At 46.6% G+C, this 24,939-nt stretch overlaps 1 protein-coding gene across 3 annotated transcripts in view; it reads right to left on the minus strand.

The window, feature by feature from the left end:
• Positions 1 to 24,939, minus strand: part of SEMA5B (semaphorin 5B) — a 398,541-nt gene that overhangs the window by 152,187 nt on the left and 221,415 nt on the right. For all 3 annotated transcript variants that reach the window (XM_073647519.1, XM_073647520.1, XM_073647521.1), the window contains 3 exons: positions 4,658 to 4,756; positions 3,272 to 3,485; positions 1,126 to 1,411 (listed from right to left, as the gene is read on the minus strand). In XM_073647519.1, the coding sequence (XP_073503620.1) occupies positions 1,126 to 1,411; positions 3,272 to 3,485; positions 4,658 to 4,756 (599 nt within the window). The remainder of the gene's footprint in view (positions 1 to 1,125; positions 1,412 to 3,271; positions 3,486 to 4,657; positions 4,757 to 24,939) is intronic.

A 24,939-nucleotide genomic window follows, 5' to 3' on the forward strand; every position in this document is an offset into this window, starting at 1 on the left:
TATGTATGAGGCTGGCGGGGGCACTATGTAGGAGGCTGGAGGGGGGGCTATGTATGAGGCTGGAGGGGGGGCGCTATGTATGAGGCTGGAGGGGGGGCGCTATGTATGAGAGGCTGGCTGGGGGCGCTATGTATGAGAGGCTGGCGGGGGGTGCTATGTATGAGAGGCTGGTGGGGGGCTATGTATGAGAGGCTGGCTGGGGGCGCTATGTATGAGAGGCTGGCTGGGGGCGCTATGTATGAGAGGCTGGCGGGGGGCGCTATGTATGAGAGGCTGGCTGGGGGCGCTATGTATGAGAGGCTGGCTGGGGGCGCTATGTATGAGAGGCTGGTGGGGGGCGCTATGTATGAGAGGCTGGAGGGGGGCGCTATGTATGAGAGGCTGGCGGGGCGCGCTATGTATGAGGCTGGCGGGGGGGCTATGTATGAGGCTGGCGGGGGGCGCTATGTATGAGGCTGGAGGGGGGGCGCTATGTATGAGGCTGGCGGGGGGCACTATGTATGAGGCTGGTGGGGGGCGCTATGTATGAGGCTGGCGGGGGGCGCTATGTATGAGGCTGGAGGGGGGCGCTATGTATGAGGCTGGCGGGGGGGCTATGTATGAGGCTGGCGGGGGGCACTATGTATGAGGCTGGTGGGGGGCGCTATGTATGAGGCTGGTGGGGGGCGCTATGTATGAGGCTGGAGGGGGGGCGCTATGTATGAGGCTGGCGGGGGGCACTATGTATGAGGCTGGTGGGGGGGCACTATGTGCACGACTCATTATTTTTACCATTTTGTCAAGGCTTGTTCACATTAGCACCCGGTGCACGTCTCCCAGCAGCGGCCGATTCTCCCGACGCGTCACATGGCGGCGTATAACGAGCGCCGCTCCACACCGTAAACCTTAATACGTCCATTATGGCCCCGGCACGATCTGCGTCACTTTCTTGTTTTCCGGCTCCGGATTCTCACATTTACATTCTCTGAACAGAGAAGACACAATGGCGGAGCCGCGAGAAACGCCGGAGACATCACAGTCCTGCCACAGTCCCGATGTTATACGGCTGCCGTTACAAAGTATCCCAGCACTCCCTGCAGGACATCCTGGGACTTGTAGTCCCCCGGCACAGCGGCCATTACTCACACATTGGTGGTGAAGACCCCGTAGATGAGGTCCTGCTCCTGGAGGAGGAAGGTGCTCTGCAGCTCGTTGTAGTAGAAGGGGACCTCCCCGGAGCGCGAGCAGTTCAGTCTCGCCTTCATGAACGTCGTCCACGTGTCCTCCAATAAAAACCGACCGCCAAAGTCGTTCTTGCAGACCCGGGCCACGCGCGAGTACACCGTCTTCCCGCAGTCGTGCTCCACCGCGTTCTCCCGGAAGAAGAAAAACGTAAACAGACCGATGTCGTAGGCGGCCACAAAATTGGGTTCTGGGAAAGAAGAGAGAACCGGTTGTCAGAGGGACTGGACACATTGTAACGAAACCGCTGCAGTGTTTTATTACAGCACATACAATACAGTCCTGCTCATCATTACTGGCACCATGAAGTGTAAGGACATAATGGGGAATCTCCTGAAGAAAATGAATCCAGTGAAGCAGTTCTTTGTGTAGAGACTCGTGTAAAATGCAAAAGAGCAAATGAGAAACAAGAATTTATAACAAAGAACAATGGAGGGAAAAATAGAAAAACCTAATGCTGCTGTCGCTGGTATCGGCACCTTTATATTAATGTAGTATGGAAACACATTGTGACTCGCCTGCGGTAAATCACAAAAGAGATTCACCTTTGATTGTTGGTACCCATGTGACATGAATTAACCAATGAATTATGACTTCACTGTTATAAAAAGCCACATGGTAGGCTCTGTTCCTTTGTCACAATTGTGAAGACCAAGGAGCTGTCTGAGGAAATCAGAACTGCTATTATTAGCAAACATAAGACTTCCAAAGGGTATAAGGCCATCGCCAAAGACCTTGGTATCCTATGTTCAACAGAGCGCAATGTTATTAAGAAGTTTTCCAAGCATGGAACCTTCAAGAACCTCCCCGGACGTGAGGGAAAGAGGAAAATTGACAAGAGATGTCTTCAAAGGTTGGTGCGAATGGTGGTATAAACACCACATCAAACATCCAAAGACCTGAAGGCCAACCTGGAACAGTGTGGGGTCACAGTTTCAACAAGTACCATACGCCAAACACTAAACCAAGCAGAGCTTTATGGGCAAAGGCCAAAGAAGAAACCATTGCTGAAGAAAGGACATAAAAAGGAACAACTTATCTTTACCAAAGAGTACCTAGACAAACCACAATCCTTCTGGGAAAATGTTCGGAGGACAGATGAAACAAAAAAAAGACCTTTATGGCAATGCAAAGCAACAGTTTGTTTACAGACGGCGCAATGAAGCTTATAAGGAAAATAACACCTTGCCAATAGTTAAGCATGGTGGAGGATCCATAATGCTGTAGGATTGCTTTGCTGCGTCTGTTACTGGAGGCCTTTACCGTATCACAGGAATGATGAAATCAGAGAATTATTAAGAGATTTTAGAGCGAAATGTCCTCCCCAGTGTAAGAAAACCTGGTTTGAATCGAAGATCATGGGTCCTCCAGCAAGAAAATGACCCAAAGCACACATCCAAAAGTACATATGAATGGTTGAAAAAGAAAACACTGACTTTTTTTTAAAATGTCCAGCAATGAGTCCTGACCTCGATCCCATTGAAAATCCTTGGAGTGAGCTGAAATCTGCCATTGGGAAAAAGAACCTGCAAACACTCAAGAGCTTCAACAATCTGCAAAGGACGAGAGGGAGAAAACTGCAGAGAAGAGCAAGAAGCTTATAGATGGCTACAAGAAACGTGTGGAGGCCGTCAGCAATGCCAAAGGGTGGGCAACCAAGTATTAATTAGGGGGCAACCAAGTATTAATTAGGGGGGCCTTTATTGCTGCACATGCTGGTTATTCTGTTTCTTTGAAATTGCAACATGGAAGTTGAAAAACAATGTTTTATTGTTGTATTACTTTGGACCACTGATTAAAAAATCCTGAGGATATAACTTTGGTCCATTTCCATTTGTTTCTGAAGAGATTGTACAATCTATGAAAAAATGAAGGGGCGTCAATAATGGTGAGCAGCACAGTATATCATATACAGATGTGGCAGAGCCAAGTTCTGTTACATAGGACTGCATGTATCATCTACATTATCTGCACTGACACGTGACAACCTCAGCTCTGCTACATCTGCTCCGTGTCTTACACACTGCACCAAACCCGCCCCACTGCTCACCGTTCAACCACTTGGAGTTGTACTGTGCGGTGCGGAGAGGAGGGATACTGCCCAGGCTGCGGTAGATGGCCGGGTCCCGACCGGAGAAGTCTATGACGGTGGCGGCGTACAGTTCGCCGCGGGCGGTGATGACGGCGGTGGAGTTGTGACGCGGGTCGTAGGGGCAGCGAGCGACTCCATTGATCTTCTCGATGACTCGGCTGATGTTCCCCACCTGAAATACAAAGAGAAAAACTCCTCAGACGAGGACGGTGCAGCAGTGAAGGGGTTAAACAGGTCGGAGGCTGCGCAGCGAGATCCCGGGGAACCTCCAGAATTATTTTCTTGTAAGACGGACCATCGCCCCAAATCTACATGTAGGAAGGAGGAGAGAGGAGCCGTGCAGCCCCATGAAGCCCAGACGACTCTGCGACTAAACGCTGCACATGTCCCCCGGCCCCCGAGATCTTCTGGATCGGGGTCCGGTACTTCACAGTCACTGCCCTGTTTGACTGACACGATTCATCGCCCTCACACTGACCCGACAGCGCCCCCGGGGTCAGCGCCGCAGGGCCAGGACAATAAGAAAATAATCCCCTCCATTAATAGAGAACCTGAGAACTGTACAGACTGTGGTGGGCTGCTGAGGACTCGGGGGTCTCAGAGGGTCTCTTCTCCACTGCTGTCCTTATCACTCATCTGTTTATAGAACATGAAGCTTCACTCAGCGGATAAATGGAAGCAAATGTGTGGGGGGCTCCGCAGACTTCACAGGTCCAAGCGCGAGGGGCTACACAGACCTCACTGGTCTAAGCACGGAAGGTTCTCCGCAGACCTCACTGGTCCCAGCATGGGGGGCACCGCAGATCTCACTGGTCCTAGCGTGGGGGGCTCGGCAGAATTCAATGGCACCAGCGCGGGGTCTCCCCAGACCTCACTGGTCCCAGCGCGGGGGGCTCCCCAGACATCACTGGTCCCAGCGCAGGGGGCTCCCCAGACATCACTGGTCCCAGCGCGGGGGGCTCCCCAGACATCACTGGTCCCAGCGCGGGGGGCTCCCCAGACATCACTGGTCCCAGCGCGGGGGGCTCCCCAGACATCACTGGTCCCAGCGCGGGGGGCTCCCCAGACATCACTGGTCCCAGCGCGGGGGGCTCCCCAGACATCACTGGTCCCAGCGCGGGGGGCTCCCCAGACATCACTGGTCCCAGCGCGGGGGGCTCCCCAGACATCACTGGTCCCAGCGCGGGGGGCTCCCCAGACATCACTGGTCCCAGCGCAGGGGAATTTTGAACCAGATGTGTAACAAGGTGAGGAAGATTCCGGAAACGAAGTAAGCCCCCAGTGTTATTTGCAGTGGGGGCCACACGGGAGTCACCCGGCTGTCACAGTGCAGACATCACCTACCTGGCGGCTCGTGCAGACAGGGGAGAAGGCGTTAGTCCCACAGGTGAAAACCTTTTTCCCAGTCACAATCAGGACACGGATGTAATTCTGACATTCCTCCTGCAACACAAAGACCCCGAACATGAGATGGTGACAAGACCGATAGATCAATGGAGGACCCTCAGCATCTGCCTCATATATGACTGATATCAGCTCCTCTTATAACGCTCCAGTACTGATATAACCTCCAGACATTACACCATATGTGACTGATATCAGCCCCTCTTATAACGCTCCAGTACTGATATAACCTCCAGACATTACATCATATGTGACTGATATCAGCTCCTCTTATAACGCTCCAGTACTGATATAACCTCCAGACATTACACCATATGTGACTGATATCAGCCCCTCTTATAACGCTCCAGTACTGATATAACCTCCAGACATTACACCATATGTGACTGATATCAGCCCCTCTTATAACACTCCAGTACTGATATAACCTCCAGACATTACACCATATGTGACTGATATCAGCTCCTTATAACGCTCCAGTACTGATATAACCTCCAGACATTACACCATATGTGACTGATATCAGCTCCTCTTATAACACTCCAGTACTGATATAACCTCCAGACATTACATCATATGTGACTGATATCAGCCCCTCTTATAACGGTCCAGTACTGATATAACCTCCAGACATTACACCATATGTGACTGATATCAGCCCCTCTTATAACACTCCAGTACTGATATAACCTCCAGACATTACATCATATGTGACTGATATCAGCTCCTCTTATAACGCTCCAGTACTGATATAACCTCCAGACATTACATCATATGTGACTGATATCAGCCCCTCTTATAACGCTCCAGTACTGATATAACCTCCAGACATTACACCATATGTGACTGATATCAGCCTCTTATAACGCTCCAGTACTGATATAACCTCCAGACATTACACCATATGTGACTGATATCAGCCTCTTATAACGCTCCAGCACTGATATAACCTCCAGACATTACATCATATGTGACTGATATCAGCCCCTCTTATAACGCTCCAGCACTGATATGGTGTAATGTCTGGAGGTTATATCATTATAAGAGGCTGATATCAGTCACATATCGTGTAATGTCTGGAGGTTATATCAGTACTGGAGCGTTATAAGAGGCTGATATCAGTCACATATGATGTAATGTCTGGAGGTTATATCAGTACTGGAGCGTTATAAGAGGGGCTGATATCAGTCACATATGGTGTAATGTCTGGAGGTAATATCAGTACTGGAGCGTTATAAGAGGGGCTGATATCAGTCACATATGGTGTAATGTCTGGAGGTTATATCAGTACTGGAGCGTTATAAGAGGCTGATATCAGTCACATATGATGTAATGTCTGGAGGTTATATCAGTATTGGAGCGTTATAAGAGGCTGATATCAGTCACATATGGTGTACTGTCTGGAGGTAATATCAGTACTGGAGCGTTATAAGAGGGGCTGATATCAGTCACATATGGTGTAATGTCTGGAGGTTATTTCAGTACTGGAGCGTTATAAGAGGCTGATATCAGTCACATATGGTGTAATGTCTGGAGGTTATATCAGCACTGGAGCGTTATATGAGGCTGATATCAGTCACATATGGTGTAATATCTGGAGGTTATATCAGTACTGGAGCGTTATAAGAGGGGCTGATATCAGTCACATATGGTGTAATGTCTGGAGGTAATATCAGTACTGGAGCGTTATAAGAGGGGCTGATATCAGTCACATATGGTGTAATATCTGGAGGTTATATCAGTACTGGAGCGTTATAAGAGGCTGATATCAGTCACATATGGTGTAATGTCTGGAGGTAATATCAGTACTGGAGAGAAAGGCTGATATCAGTCACATATGATGTAATGTCTGGAGGATATATCAGTACTGGAGCGTTATAAGAGGGGCTGATATCAGTCACATATGGTGTAATGTCTGGAGGTAATATCAGTACTGGAGCGTTATAAGAGGCTGATATCAGTCACATATGATGTAATGTCTGGAGGTTATATCAGTACTGGAGCGTTATAAGAGGCTGATATCAGTCACATATAACCTCCAGACATTACACCATATGTGACTGATATCAGCCCCTCTTATAACGCTCCAGCACTGATATAACCTCCAGACATTACACCATATGTGACTGATATCAGCCTCTTATAACGCTCCAGTACTGATATAACCTCCAGACATTACACCATATGTGACTGATATCAGCCCCTCTTATAACGCTCCAGTACTGATATTACCTCCAGACATTACACCATATGTGACTTATATCAGCCCCTCTTATAACGCTCCAGTACTGATATTACCTCCAGACATTACACCATATGTGACTGATATCAGCTCCTCTTATAACGCTCCAGTACTGATATAACCTCCAGACATTACATCATATGTGACTGATATCAGCGCCTCTTATAACGCTCCAGTACTGATATAACCTCCAGATATTACACCATATGTGACTGATATCAGCCCCTCTTATAACGCTCCAGTACTGATATTACCTCCAGACATTACACCATATGTGACTGATATCAGCCCCTCTTATAACGCTCCAGTACTGATATAACCTCCAGACATTACATCATATGTGACTGATATCAGCCTCTTATAACGCTCCAGTACTGATATTACCTCCAGACATTACACCATATGTGACTGATATCAGCCTCTTATAACGCTCCAGTACTGATATAACCTCCAGACATTACACCATATGTGACTGATATCAGCCTCTTATAACTCTCCAGTACTGATATAACCTCCAGATATTACACCATATGTGACTGATATCAGCCCCTCTTATAACGCTCCAGTACTGATATTACCTCCTGACATTACACCATATGTGACTGATATCAGCCCCTCTTATAACGCTCCAGTACTGATATAACCTCCAGATATTACACCATATGTGACTGATATCAGCCTCATATAACGCTCCAGTGCTGATATAACCTCCAGACATTACACCATATGTGACTGATATCAGCCTCTTATAACGCTCCAGTACAGATATAACCTCCAGACATTACACCATATGTGACTGATATCAGCCTCTTATAACGCTCCAGTACTGAAATAACCTCCAGACATTACACCATATGTGACTGATATCAGCCCCTCTTATAACGCTCCAGTACTGATATTACCTCCAGACAGTACACCATATGTGACTGATATCAGCCTCTTATAACGCTCCAGTACTGATATAACCTCCAGACATTACATCATATGTGACTGATATCAGCCTCTTATAACGCTCCAGTACTGATATAACCTCCAGACATTACACCATATGTGACTGATATCAGCCCCTCTTATAACGCTCCAGTACTGATATTACCTCCAGACATTACACCATATGTGACTGATATCAGCCCCTCTTATAACGCTCCAGTACTGATATAACCTCCAGACATTACATCATATGTGACTGATATCAGCCTCTTATAACGCTCCAGTACTGATATAACCTCCAGACATTACACGATATGTGACTGATATCAGCCTCTTATAACGCTCCAGTACTAATATAACTCCCAGACATTACACCATATGTGACTGATATCAGCCCCTCTTATAACGCTCCAGTACTGATATAACCTCCAGACATTACACCATATGTGACTGATATCAGCCTCTTACGCTGCAGTATTGATATAACCTCCAGACATTACACCATATGTGACTGATATCAGATCCTCTTATAACGCTCCAGTACTGATATAACCTCCAGACATTACACCATATGTGACTGATATCAGCTCCTCTTATAACGCTCCAGTACAGATATAACCTCCAGACATTACACCATATGTGACTGATATCAGCCTCTCTTATAATGCTCCAGTACTGATATAACCTCCAGACATTACATCATATGTGACTGATATCAGCCCCTCTTATAACGCTCCAGTACTGATATAACCTCTAGACATTACACCATATGTGACTGATATCAGCCTCTTATAACGCTCCAGTACTGATATAACCTCCAGACATTACATCATATGTGACTGATATCAGCCCCTCTTATAACGCTCCAGTACTGATATAACCTCTAGACATTACATCATATGTGACTGATATCAGCCCCTCTTATAACGCTCCAGTACTGATATAACCTCTAGACATTACATCATATGTGACTGATATCAGCCCCTCTTATAACGCTCCAGTACTGATATAACCTCTAGACATTACACCATATGTGACTGATATCAGCCCCTCTTATAACGCTCCAGTACTGATATAACCTCCAGACATTACATCATATGTGACTGATATCAGCCCCTCTTATAATGCTCCAGTACTGATATAACCTCCAGACATTATATCATATGTGACTGATATCAGCCCCTCTTATAACGCTCCAGTACTGATATAACCCCCAGACATTACACCATATGTGACTGATATCAGCCTCTTATAACGCTCCAGTGCTGATATAACCTCCAGACATTACATCATATGTGACTGCTATCAGCCCCTCTTATAATGCTCCAGAACTGATATAACCTCCAAACATTACACCATAAGTGACTGATATCAGCCTCTTATAACGCTCCAGTACTGATATAACCTCCAGACATTACAACATATGTGACTGATATCAGCCCCTCTTATAACGCTCCAGTACTGATATAACCTCCAGACATTACACCATATGTGACTGATATCAGCTCCTCTTATAACGCTCCAGTACTGATATAACCTCCAGACATTACACCATAAGTGACTGATATCAGCCCCTCTTATAACGCTGCAGTACTGATATAACCTCCAGACAATACACCATATGTGACCTATATCAGCCCCTCTTATAACGCTCCAGTACGGATATGACCTCCAGATATTACACCATATGTAACTGATATCAGCCTCTTATAACGCTCCAGTACTGATATAACCTCCAGACATTACACTATATGTGACAGATATCAGCCCCTCTTATAACGCTCCAGTACGGACATAACCTCCAGATATTACACCATATGTGACTGATATCAGCCTCTCTTATAACGCTCCAGTACGGATATAACCTCCAGATATTACACCATATGTGACTGATATCAGCCTCTCTTATAACGCTGCAGTACTGATATAACCTCCAGACATTACACCATAAGTGACTGATATCAGCCCCTCTTATAACGCTCCAGTACGGATATAACCTCCAGATATTACACCATATGTGACTGATATCAGCCTCTCTTATAACGCTCCAGTACGGATATAACCTCCAGACATTACACCATATGTGACTGATATCAGCCCCTCTTATAACGCTCCAGTACTGATATAACCTCCAGACATTACATCATAAGTGACTGATATCAGCCCCTCTTATAACGCTCCAGTACTGATATAACCTCCAGACATTACATCATAAGTGACTGATATCAGCGCCTCTTATAACGCTCCAGTACTGATATAACCTCTAGACATTACACCATATGTGACTGATATCAGCCCCTCTTATAACACTCCAGTACTGATATAACCTCCAGACATTACACCATATGTGACTGATATCAGCGCCTCTTATAACGCTCCAGTACTGATATAACCTCCAGATATTACACCATATGTGACTGATATCAGCCCCTCTTATAACGCTCCAGTACGGATATAACCTCCAGACATTACACCATATGTGACTGATATCAGCCCCTCTTATAACGCTCCAGTACTGATATAACCTCCAGACATTACATCATATGTGACTGATATCAGCCTCTTATAACGCTCCAGTACTGATATTACCTCCAGACATTACACCATATGTGACTTATATCAGCCCCTCTTATAACGCTCCAGTACTGATATTACCTCCAGACATTACACCATATGTGACTGATATCAGCTCCTCTTATAACGCTCCAGTACTGATATAACCTCCAGACATTACATCATATGTGACTGATATCAGCGCCTCTTATAACGCTCCAGTACTGATATAACCTCCAGATATTACACCATATGTGACTGATATCAGCCCCTCTTATAACGCTCCAGTACTGATATTACCTCCAGACATTACACCATATGTGACTGATATCAGCCCCTCTTATAACGCTCCAGTACTGATATAACCTCCAGACATTACATCATATGTGACTGATATCAGCCTCTTATAACGCTCCAGTACTGATATTACCTCCAGACATTACACCATATGTGACTGATATCAGCCCCTCTTATAACGCTCCAGTACTGATATAACCTCCAGATATTACACCATATGTGACTGTTATCAGCCTCATATAACGCTCCAGTGCTGATATAACCTCCAGACATTACACCATATGTGACTGATATCAGCCTCTTATAACGCTCCAGTACAGATATAACCTCCAGACATTACACCATATGTGACTGATATCAGCCTCTTATAACGCTCCAGTACTGAAATAACCTCCAGACATTACACCATATGTGACTGATATCAGCCCCTCTTATAACGCTCCAGTACTGATATTACCTCCAGACAGTACACCATATGTGACTGATATCAGCCTCTTATAACGCTCCAGTACTGATATAACCTCCAGACATTACATCATATGTGACTGATATCAGCCTCTTATAACGCTCCAGTACTGATATAACCTCCAGACATTACACCATATGTGACTGATATCAGCCCCTCTTATAACGCTCCAGTACTGATATTACCTCCAGACATTACACCATATGTGACTGATATCAGCCCCTCTTATAACGCTCCAGTACTGATATAACCTCCAGACATTACATCATATGTGACTGATATCAGCCTCTTATAACGCTCCAGTACTGATATAACCTCCAGACATTACACGATATGTGACTGATATCAGCCTCTTATAACGCTCCAGTACTAATATAACTCCCAGACATTACACCATATGTGACTGATATCAGCCCCTCTTATAACGCTCCAGTACTGATATAACCTCCAGACATTACACCATATGTGACTGATATCAGCCTCTTACGCTGCAGTATTGATATAACCTCCAGACATTACACCATATGTGACTGATATCAGATCCTCTTATAACGCTCCAGTACTGATATAACCTCCAGACATTACACCATATGTGACTGATATCAGCTCCTCTTATAACGCTCCAGTACAGATATAACCTCCAGACATTACACCATATGTGACTGATATCAGCCTCTCTTATAATGCTCCAGTACTGATATAACCTCCAGACATTACATCATATGTGACTGATATCAGCCCCTCTTATAACGCTCCAGTACTGATATAACCTCTAGACATTACACCATATGTGACTGATATCAGCCTCTTATAACGCTCCAGTACTGATATAACCTCCAGACATTACATCATATGTGACTGATATCAGCCCCTCTTATAACGCTCCAGTACTGATATAACCTCTAGACATTACATCATATGTGACTGATATCAGCCCCTCTTATAACGCTCCAGTACTGATATAACCTCTAGACATTACACCATATGTGACTGATATCAGCCCCTCTTATAACGCTCCAGTACTGATATAACCTCCAGACATTACATCATATGTGACTGATATCAGCCCCTCTTATAATGCTCCAGTACTGATATAACCTCCAGACATTATATCATATGTGACTGATATCAGCCCCTCTTATAACGCTCCAGTACTGATATAACCCCTAGACATTACACCATATGTGACTGATATCAGCCTCTTATAACGCTCCAGTGCTGATATAACCTCCAGACATTACATCATATGTGACTGCTATCAGCCCCTCTTATAATGCTCCAGAACTGATATAACCTCCAAACATTACACCATAAGTGACTGATATCAGCCTCTTATAACGCTCCAGTACTGATATAACCTCCAGACATTACAACATATGTGACTGATATCAGCCCCTCTTATAACGCTCCAGTACTGATATAACCTCCAGACATTACACCATATGTGACTGATATCAGCCTCTTATAACGCTCCAGTACTGATATAACCTCCAGACATTACACCATATGTGACTGATATCAGCCTCTTATAACGCTCCAGTACTGATATAACCTCCAGACATTACACCATATGTGACTGATATCAGCTCCTCTTATAACGCTCCAGTACTGATATAACCTCCAGACATTACACCATAAGTGACTGATATCAGCCCCTCTTATAACGCTGCAGTACTGATATAACCTCCAGACATTACACCATATGTGACCTATATCAGCCCCTCTTATAACGCTCCAGTACGGATATGACCTCCAGATATTACACCATATGTAACTGATATCAGCCTCTTATAACGCTCCAGTACTGATATAACCTCCAGACATTACACTATATGTGACAGATATCAGCCCCTCTTATAACGCTCCAGTACGGACATAACCTCCAGATATTACACCATATGTGACTGATATCAGCCTCTCTTATAACGCTCCAGTACGGATATAACCTCCAGATATTACACCATATGTGACTGATATCAGCCTCTCTTATAACGCTCCAGTACTGATATAACCTCCAGACATTACACCATAAGTGACTGATATCAGCCCCTCTTATAACGCTGCAGTACTGATATAACCTCCAGACATTACACCATAAGTGACTGATATCAGCCCCTCTTATAACGCTCCAGTACGGATATAACCTCCAGATATTACACCATATGTGACTGATATCAGCCTCTCTTATAACGCTCCAGTACGGATATAACCTCCAGACATTACACCATATGTGACTGATATCAGCCCCTCTTATAACGCTCCAGTACTGATATAACCTCCAGACATTACATCATAAGTGACTGATATCAGCCCCTCTTATAACGCTCCAGTACTGATATAACCTCCAGACATTACATCATAAGTGACTGATATCAGCCCCTCTTATAACGCTCCAGTACTGATATAACCTCTAGACATTACACCATATGTGACTGATATCAGCCCCTCTTATAACACTCCAGTACTGATATAACCTCCAGACATTACACCATATGTGAATGATATCAGCTCCTCTTATAACGCTGCAGTACTGATATAACCTCCAGACATTACATCATATGTGACTGATATCAGCCCCTCTTATAACGCTCCAGTACTGATATAACCTCCAAACATTACACCATATGTGACTGATATCAGCCTCTCTTATAACGCTCCAGTACTGATATAACCTCCAGACATTACACCATATGTGACTGATATCAGCCCCTCTTATAACGCTCCAGTACTGATATAACCTCCAGACATTACACCATATGTGACTGATATCAGCCCCTCTTATAACGCTTCAGTACTGATATAACCTCCAGACATTACACCATATGTGACTGATATCAGCCCCTCTTATAACGCTCCAGTACTGATATAACCTCCAGACAATACACCATATGTGACTGATATCAGCCCCTCTTATAACGCTCCAGTACTGATATAACCTCCAGACATTACACCATATGTGACTGATATCAGCCCCTCTTATAACGCTCCAGTACTGATATAACCTCTAGACATTACACCATATGTGACTGATATCAGCCCCTCTTATAACGCTCCAGTACTGATATAACCTCCAGACATTACACCATATGTGACTGATATCAGCTTCTCTTATAACGCTCCAGTACTGATATAACCTCCAGACATTACACTATATGTGACTGATATCAGCCCCTCTTATAACGCTCCAGTACTGATATAACGTCCAGACATTACACCATATGTGACTGATATCAGCCTCTTATAACGCTCCAGTACTGATATAACCTCCAGACATTACACCATATGTGACTGATATCAGCTCCTCTTATAACGCTCCAGTACTGATATAACCTCCAGACATTACATTATATGTGACTGATATCAGCTCCTCTTATAACGCTCCAGTACTGATATAACCTCCAGACATTACATCATATGTGACTGATATCAGCCCCTCTTATAACGCTCCAGTACTGATATAACCTCCAGACATTACACCATATGTGACTGATATCAGCCTCTTATAACGCTGCAGTACTGATATAACCCCCAGACATTACATCATATGTGACTGATATCAGCTCCTCTTATAACGCTCCAGTACTGATATAACCTCCAGACATTACACCATATGTGACTGATATCAGCCTCTTATAACGCTGCAGTACTGATATAACTCCCAGACAATACATCATATGTGACTGATATCAGCCTCTTATAACGCTCCAGTACTGATATAACCTCCAGACATTACATCATATATGACTGATATCAGCCTCTTATCACGCTGCAGTACTGATATAACCTCCAGACATTACACCATATGTGACTGATATCAGCCCCTCTTATAACGCTCCAGTACTGATATAACCACCAGACATTACACCATATGTGACTGATATCAGCCCCTCTTATAATGCTCCAGTACTGATATAACCGCCAGACATTACATCATATGTGACTGATATCAGCCTCTTATAACGCTCCAGTACTGATATAACCTCCAGACATTACACCATATGTGACTGATATCAGCCCCTCTTATAACACTCCAGTACTGATATAACCTCCAGACATTACACCATATGTGACTGATATCAGCCCCTCTTATAACGCTCCAGTACTGATATAACCTCCAGACATTACACCATGTGACTGATATCAGCCCCTCTTATAACGCTCCAGTACTGATATAACCTCCAGACATTACACCATATGTGACTGATATCAGCCCCTCTTATAACGCTCCAGTACTGATATAACCTCCAGACATTACATCATATGTGACTGATATCAGCTCCTCTTATAACGCTCCAGTACTGATATAATCTCCAGACATTACACCATATGTGACTGATATCAGCCCCTCTTATAACGCTCCAGTACTGATATAACCTCCAGACATTACATCATATGTGACTGATATCAGCCCCTCTTATAACGCTCCAGTACTGATATAACCTCCAGACATTACATCATACAGTGCCTTAAAAAAAGTCTTCATACCCCGTGAACTTTTCCACATTTTTCACGTTACAGTCATAAACGTAAATGTATTTGATTGGGATTTTGTGTGATACAAAGTAACAAGTATTTGTGATGTGTAAAGGAAATGATACAAGGTTTTCTAATTATTATAAAAATATAAATCTGAACATTGTTCTGTGCATTAGTATTCAGCCCCTTGCAGTCTGATGCCCCTAAATAAAATCCTGAGTTACCAATCACCTCCAGAAGTCACATAATTAGTACATTGCGTCCATCTGGGTGTGATTTCTTCTCAGTATAACTACAGCTGTTCTTTTTAACCCCTTAACAACATTAGACGTACTAATACGCGTCTGTGCCCTGGGACTTAAGAGCCAGACCCGTAATAGTACGTCATCGCGATCGCGCGCGCACACAGGCTGTACGGGCGCGATCGCCGCCGGGTGTCAGCTGATTGTCACAGCTGACACCCGGTACTATGTGCAGGGAGCGGTCCCGCACCGCTCCCCGCACATTAACCCCCGCAATGCTGCGATCGAAGTCGATCGCAGCATTGCGGTGGCAAGGGGAGGTGATCGCAGATACTCACCTCCTCTTCCGGCCTCCAGCGCTGTCTGCCGCGGCTTCCAGGAGGTTGCCATGACGACCCGATGTCGTCATGACAACATCCGGGTCACCAGACAGCAGGAAGATTTTTTGGACATGCGCAGTGCATCTCCAAACTATCTTCTCCCTGTCAAGCACTGACAGCCTGCATGACACAGGGATGGTGCTCCATTCCTGTGCCATGCAGGCGATTAGAGAAAGAAAAGTGAAAGTCCCAGAGTGGGACAAAGTAAAAAAGTAAAAAAACTGTCAGAAAGTGAAAAAAAAATAAATAAAAAAAATTGTAAAAATATTTAAAAAAATAAATAAATAAATAAATAATCCACCAAAAATAAAAATATAATGTACCCATCAATAAATATTATTATATATGAAAAAAATAAAAAAAAACAATAAAAGTACACATATTTGGTATCGCCGCGTCCGGAACAACCTGACCTATAAAACTGTCCCCACTAGTTAACCCCTTCAGTGAACACGGTAAAAAAAAAAAAAAAAAAACGAAGCAAAAAACAATGCTTTATCATCATACCACCAAACAAAAAATGGAATAACACGCGATCAAAAAGAGGAATATAAATAAAAATGATACCGCTGAAAACGACATCTCGTCCCGCAAAAAACAAGCCGCCACACAGCTCCATCAGCCGAAAAATAAAAAAGTTATAGCTCTCAGAATAAAGCTATGCTAAAAAATATTTTTTTCTATAAAATTGCTTTTATTATGTAAAAGTGCAAAACATAGAAAAACGATATAAATGTGGTACTGCTGTAAATGTACTGACCCGAAGAATAAAGCTGCCTTATCAATTTTACCACAACCGGAACAGATTTAAAAAAAACAATTCCTGAATTGTTGGTTTTTGTTTATTCTGCCTCCCAAAAATCGGAATAGAAAGTGATCAAAAAATGTCACGTGCCTGAAAATGGCACCAATAACAACGTCAAGTCATCCCGCAAAAAACGAGCCGTCACATGACTGTCTGCCAAAATCTGGAAAAATTATAGCTCTCAAAATATGGCGATGCAAAAACTAGATTTTACAAAATATGTGTCTTTTAGTGTGTGACAGCTGTCAGTCATAAAACCCCATATGATTCTGGTATCTCTGTAATCACACCGACCCGAAGAATAAAGTCGTCTAATCACTTATACCGCATGAGGGACGGCGTAAAAAATAAACTCTCGGGTTAGGGCTGGGGTTGGGGTTAGGGTTGTGATGGGGTTGGGATTTTTTTCAAAAGTAAGAAAAAAAGATGATGATATGGCGACTAGTGTTGAGCGCAAGTGCTCACTACTTGAGTTTGCATCGGGTGCTCTGGTATGCACTGAGTATCGTGGGTATTTTAGTGACATGCTCGAGTCTCCGCCCCATATGCTTCGTGGCCAAAAAAACTTTGCGGGGATTGCCTGCCATGCACGAGCGATCCCCGCATGTTTTTTTTTGGGTGTCTAATAACCGTGAAACATGCGGGGCAGGGACTCGAGCATGTCACTCGAGCACACGCAGTACATGGTGCATACCTGAGTACCCGATGCAAACTCAAGTAGCAAGCACTTGCGCTCAAGACTAATGACAACTTATTCAATATGATGACCTAATGTTATCAAATTCTGTGTCGTACCTCGGGGTTCAAAATGTTCACTATACCCCTTGATAAAATCCTTGAAGGGTCTAGTTTCCAAAATGGGGTCACTTGTGGGGGGTTTCCACTGTTTAGGCACATCAGGGGCTCTCCAAACGCGACATGGTGTCCGCTAACAAATTGGAACCATGTCGCGTTTGGAGAGCCCTTGTGTGCCTAAACATTGGAGCACCCCCACAAGTGACCCCATTTTGGAAACTAGACCCCCCAAGGCACCTATCTAGATGCATAGTGAGCACTTGGAACCCCCAGGTGCTTCACAAATTGATTCGCAAAAATGAAAAAGTGGAAAAAAAAATACTTTTTCATTTTTACGAATCAATTTGTGAAGCACCTGGGGGTTCCAAGTGCTCACTATGCATCCAGACTTGGGGGGTCTAGTTTCCAAAATGGGGTCACTTGTGGGGGAGCTCCAATGTTTAGGTACATCAGGGGCTCTCCAAACGCAACATGGAGTCCGCTAATTATTCAAGCAAATTTTACAATCAAAAAGTCAAATGGCGCTCCTTCCCTTCCGAGCCCTGTTGTGCGCCCAAACAGTGGTTTTTCCCCACATATGGGGTATCTGCGTGCCCAGGGGAAATTGCACAACAAATTTTGGGGTCCATTTTTTCTTGTTACCCCTGTGAAAATAAAAAAAATTGGGTCTAAAGTAACATTTTTGTGAAAAAAGTTAAATGTTCATTTTTTCTTCCACATTCAAAAAATTCCTGTGAAGCACCTGAAGGGTTAATAAACTTCTTGAATGTGGTTTTGAGCACCTTGAGGGGTGCAGTTTTTAGAATGGTGTCACTTTTGGGTATTTTCTGTCATAAAGACCTCTCAAAGTGACTTCAAATGTGATGTGGTCCCTAAAAAAATGGTTTTGTAAATTTTGTTGGAAAAATTAGAAATCGCTGGTCAACTTTTAACCCTTATAGCTCCCTAACAAAAAAAAATGTTGGTTCCAAAATTGTGCTGATGTAAAGTAGACATGTGGGAAATGTTATTTATTAACTATTTTGTGTGACATACAGTATCTCTCTGATTTAAGGGCATAAAAATTCAAATTTTGAAAATTGCAAAATTTTCAAAATTTTCGCCAAATTTCCATTTTTTTCACAAATAAACGCAAGTGATATCGAAGAAATTCTACCAAAATCATGAAGTACAATATATCACGAAAAAACAATCTCAGAATCAGGGGGATCCGTTGAAGCGTTCCAGAGTAATTACCTCATAAAGTGACAGTGGTCAGAATTGTAAAAATTGGCCTGGCCATTAACGTGCAAACCACCCTCGGGGGTTAAGGGGTTAAACCTCAGAGGTGTGAGAACATTAGGGATCAAACAACCATGAAAACCAAGGAGCCCACCAGACAGGTCAGGGATAAAGCAGAAAACCAAGAAGACCACCAGACAAGTCAGTGATAAAGTGGTGGAGAAGAGGAAAGCAGGGTTAGGTTAAAAAAATAGCCCAAGCTGTGAACATCTCACGGAGCACTGTTCAATCCATCATCCAAATATGGAAGGAGTATGGCACAACTGCAAACCTTACAAGACATGGCCGTCCACCTAACCTGACATCCCAAGCAAGGAGAGCACTAATCATAGAAACAGCCAAGGGGCCCATGTTTACTGGAGGAGCTGCAAATCCACAAGGGGAGAATCTGTCGACAGGGCGACTATTAGTCGCATGCTCCGAAAATCTGCCTTTTATGGAAGAGTGGCAAGAAGAAGCCATTTTTTAAAGTCATAAGAAGTCCAATGTAGGAGACACAGTGAGCATGTGGAAGAAGAAGAAGGGGCTCTGCTCAGATGAGACTAAAGTACAACTTTTTGGGCTAAATGCAAAATGCTATGTGTGGCGGAAAATTAACACTGTAAATCATCCTGAAAACACCATCCCCACCGTCACACATGGTGGTGACACCATTATGTTGTTTAGAGGCTTTTCTTCAGCAGGAGCAGGGAAGCTGGTCAGAGATAATGGGAGATGGATGGAGCTAAATACAGGGCAATCCTGGAGGAAAACTTGTTAGAGGCTGCAGAAGACCTGAGACTGGGGCATAGGTTCGCCTTCAGCAGGACAACGACCCTCAACATCCTGCGAGAGCTACAATGGAGGGCTTAGATCAGAGCATATTCCTGTGTGTGAACGGCGCAGTCACAGTCCAGACCCAAATCCCCGAGAAACTGTGACAAGACGTGAAAATTACTGATCACAGACATCTCCATCCGATCACTGAGCGAGAGCGAGAGTGCAAAGCTGGAGAGACAGACCCCAAAAGACTGCAGCAGAGAAAGATGGAGAGACAGACCCCAAAAGACTGCAGCAGAGAAAGGTGGAGAGACAGACCCCAAAAGACTGCAGCAGAGAAAGGTGAGAGAGACAGACCCCAAAAGACTGCAGCAGAGAAAGGTGAGAGAGACAGACCCCAAAAGACTGCAGCAGAGACAGGTGGAGAGACAGACCCCAAAAGACTGCAGCAGAGAAAGGTGAGAGAGACAGACTCCAAAAGACTGCAGCAGAGAAAGGTGAGAGAGACAGACCCCAAAAGACTGCAGCAGAGAAAGGTGAGAGAGACAGACCCTAAAAGACTGCAGCAGAGAAAGGTGGGAGAGACAGACCCTAAAAGACTGCAGCAGAGGAAGGTGGGAGTGACAGACCCCAAAAGACTGCAGCAGAGAAAGGTGGGAGAGACAGACCCTAAAAGACTGCAGCAGAGAAAGGTGGGAGAGACAGACCCTAAAAGACTCCAGCAGACAAATGTGGGAGAGACAGACAGACCCCAAAAGACTGCAGCAGAGAAAGGTGGGAGAGACAGACCCTAAAAGACTGCAGCAGAGAAAGGTGGGAGAGACAGACCCCAAAAGACTGCAGCAGAGAATGGTGAGAGAGACAGACCCCAAAAGACTGCAGCAGAGAAAGGTGGGAGAGACAGACCCTAAAAGACTGCAGCAGAGAAAGGTGGGAGAGACAGACCCCAAAAGACTGCAGCAGAGAATGGTGAGAGAGACAGACCCCAAAAGACTGCAGCAGAGAAAGGTGGGAGAGACAGACCCTAAAAGACTGCAGCAGAGAAAGGTGGGAGAGACAGACCCCAAAAGACTGCAGCAGAGAATGGTGAGAGAGACAGACCCCAAAAGACTGCAGCAGAGAAAGGTGGGAGAGACAGACCCTAAAAGACTGCAGCAGAGAAAGGTGGGAGAGACAGACCCCAAAAGACTGCAGCAGAGAATGGTGAGAGAGACAGACCCCAAAAGACTGCAGCAGAGAAAGGTGGGAGAGACAGACCCTAAAAGACTGCAGCAGAGAAAGGTGGGAGAGACAGACCCTAAAAGACTGCAGCAGAGAAAGGTGGAGAGACAGACCCCAAAAGACTGCAGCAGAGAAAGGTGGAGAGACAGACCCCAAAAGACTGCAGCAGAGAAAGGTGGAGAGACAGACCCTAAAAGACTGCAGCAGAGAAAGGTGGGAGAGACAGACCCCAAAAGACTGCAGCAGAGAAAGGTGGGAGAGACGCACCCCAAAAGACTGCAGCAGAGAAAGGTGGGAGAGACAGACCCCAAAAGAGTGCAGCAGAGAAAGGTGGAGAGACAGACCCCAAAAGACTCCAGCAGAGAAAGGTGGAGAGACAGACCCCAAAAGACTGCAGTAGAGAAAGGTGGAGAGACAGACCCCAAAAGACTGCAGCAGAGAAAACATGTAATTTTGTGGCTGTTATGTGAAAAAAATGTAGAAAAGTTCATGGGGTGTGAAGACTTTTTCAAGGCCCTGTAACCTCCAGACATTACACCATATGTGGTGGTTATCAGCGTTGCCCCCTTCCAGAGCAGTATATAGGGGGTGCAGCCCCCGTCTAGCAGTGATCGGCCGCTGGTTCCCGGTGTTTATTCCTTATATGGAGCAGGTGGGAGATGAAAGGATGGCGGACCCTGCAGAGACCAAACACAGGGGTCCTCTAGAAAAGCATTAATCCCTCAAGGAGGAACATCCTGTAACATCTCTGTTTGCTGTCAGTGAATGGGAACTTTATCATTAAAGTTCAAGCTGAAAACATCAGAGAACAAATCTCTCCTCTGGCTGCACAACCTCCTATGTAACCTGCACTGATACATGGTAACAAACCCTCAGCACAGGACAGTATGGGCAGATTTGTGATGACGATATGCTCTGCTCACAAGAATGGCCACATTCACTGACAGCAAGCAGAGATGGTAGAAGTGTCACTGATTCTGGAGGAGCGCAGCTCCGGGGTGACTTTTTTTTTTTTTTTTTTTTACAATTTTTTTCTCGATTACTGGAAAGTGAAACGGGTGCGGCTCCGGAAAGGCCGAAAATGGCGGCGTTTCTTCCAGACATGCTTCATTGTTTGCTGCAGCATAACGACACGGATGGACGCCAGCCGCGAGGAAGAGAGAGGCATCAGACACGCGGACAGGTGCCCTGCGCTGGTGCGGCAGCTTGATGAACGCGCCTTGTCTGCGCCGCTCTGTTCTGGGGTCGCTGCCCCCGTTGTCGTCGCCCCCGTTGTCGTCGCCCCCGTTGTCGTCTGCAGCATTTCTCGCTCTTTGCACTTTCTCGCCGTCACCACGAAGCAGCGAGAATTTATTCTTACTGGATTTCTCGCCACTTTCCAGGGAGCGCGACAATTAAACGGTTCACCGACGCCTAAACTGTAGTCAGGCAGAAGAATTAATTACCGCTCCGCCGCGCACGCCACCGCCGCGCCGACCCGAGGGTTTATAGATGTGAGGAGGCTGGATACAGCCGACGGGCGGAGGAGACGAGCGCCGGGCACCGCCGCACATGCACAATAGGCGCCCCAAATTTGTGACCCTTATTAGATGGTAAAAGCCCAAATCTCAGAGACGTGACGGCTCCGGAAAATATCAGAAAGTGGAAATGAACCCGATTGGTCTTTGTCTAAAAACCCCAGCTACCGGGCGGCCACCATCACTGCGCCCACGGACACCCTGCTGACCTACAGAGCCTCATCAATGCCCTCTGTCCTGCCAGTGCCAGTCCTCACTGCTCTTCTCACATTCTATTCATGAACCAGGGAGATCAGGATTAGCAGAGTATTGCTTTTATCATTATGATGGATTAGGTCATTAGACATTGATTGTGGGGGGATTCACCCGCTAAGACCCTCAAAGGGACTGGCATTAGTGTTATCCGCATTGAGAGTACAAAGCAAAAGGAAATCACGGTACTGATTTTGGACGTCTTGTGAACGCCCGGTTATCACAGCTGCTGCCCCCGCTGGATGCCCGGTTATCACAGCTGCTGCCCCCGATGGACGCCCGGTTATCAAAACTGCTGCCCCCGCTGGACACCCGGTTATCGCAGCAGCTGCCCCCCCTGGACGCCCGGTTATCACAGCTGCTGCCCCGCTGGACGCCAGGTAATTACAGCTGCTGCCCCTGCTGGACACCCGGTTATCGAAGATGCTGCCCCCCCTGGACGCCCGGTTAGCACAGCTGCTGCCCCCCTGGACGTCCGGTTATCGCAGCAGCTGCCCCTGCTGGACGCCCGGTTATCACAGCTGCTGCCCCCACTGGACGCCAGGTTATTACAGCTGCTGCGCCTGCTGGACGCCCGGTTATCGCAGCTGCTGCCCCCGCTGGACGCCCGGTTATCGCAGCTGCTGCCCCCCCTGGACGCCCAGTTATCGCAGCTGCTGCCCCCGCTGGACGCCCGGTTGTAGCAGCTGCTGCCCCTGCTGGACGCCCAGTTATCGCAGCCTCTGCCCCCCTGGACCCCCGGTTATCGCAGCTGCTGCCCCCGCTGGATGCCCGGTTAGCACAGCGGCTGCCCCTGCTGGATGCTCGGTTAGCACAGCTGCTGCCCCCTTGGACGTCCGGCTATCGCAGCAGCTGCCCCTGCTGGATGCTCGGTTATCACAGCTGCTGCCCTCACTGGACGCCGGGCTATTACAGCTGCTGCACCTGCTGGACGCCCGGTTATCGCAGCTGCTGCACCCCCTGGACGCCCGGTTATCGCAGCTGCTGCCCCTGCTGGACGCCCGGTTATCGCAGCTGCTGCCCCCGCTGGACTCCAGGTTTTCACAGCTGCTACCCCCGCTGGACGCCCAGTTATTGCAGCTGCTGCCCCCGCTGGACGCCTGGTTATCGCAGCTGCTGCCCCCGCTGGACGCCAGGTTTTCACAGCTGCTACCCCCGCTGGACGCCCAGTTATTGCAGCTGCTGCCCCCGCTGGACGCCCGGTTATCGCAGCTGCTGCCCCCGCTGGACGCCCGGTTATCACAGCTGCTGCCCCCGCTGGACGCCCGGTTATCACAGCTTCTGCCCCCCTGGACCTCTGGTTATCGCAGCTGCTGCCCCCGCTGGACGCCCGGTTATCGCAGCTTCTGCTCCCCTGGACCTCCGGTTATCGCAGCTGCTGCCCCCGCTGGACGCCCGGTTATCGCAGCTTCTGCCCCCCTGGACCTCCGGTTATCGCAGCTGCTGCCCCCGCTGGACGCCCGGTTGTAGCAGCTGCTGCCCCTGCTGGACGCCCAGTTATCGCAGCCTCTGCCCCCCTGGACCCCCGGTTATCGCAGCTGCTGCCCCCGCTGGATGCCCGGTTAGCACAGCGGCTGCCCCTGCTGGATGCTCGGTTAGCACAGCTGCTGCCCCCTTGGACGTCCGGCTATCGCAGCAGCTGCCCCTGCTGGATGCTCGGTTATCACAGCTGCTGCCCTCACTGGACGCCAGGCTATTACAGCTGCTGCACCTGCTGGACGCCCGGTTATCGCAGCTGCTGCACCCCCTGGACGCCCGGTTATCGCAGCTGCTGTCCCTGCTGGACGCCCGGTTATCGCAGCTGCTGCCCCTGCTGGACTCCAGGTTTTCACAGCTGCTGCCCCCGCTGGACGCCCAGTTATTGCAGCTGCTGCCCCCGCTGGACGCCTGGTTATCGCAGCTGCTGCCCCCGCTGGACGCCAGGTTTTCACAGCTGCTACACCCGCTGGACGCCCAGTTATTGCAGCTGCTGCCCCCGCTGGACGCCCGGTTATCGCAGCTGCTGC

Source organism: Phyllobates terribilis, unplaced genomic scaffold (genome assembly GCF_046119375.1).
Source record: "Phyllobates terribilis strain yellow unplaced genomic scaffold, ASM4611937v1 Scaffold_9__5_contigs__length_417890890, whole genome shotgun sequence".
Taxonomy (NCBI): domain Eukaryota; kingdom Metazoa; phylum Chordata; class Amphibia; order Anura; family Dendrobatidae; genus Phyllobates; species Phyllobates terribilis.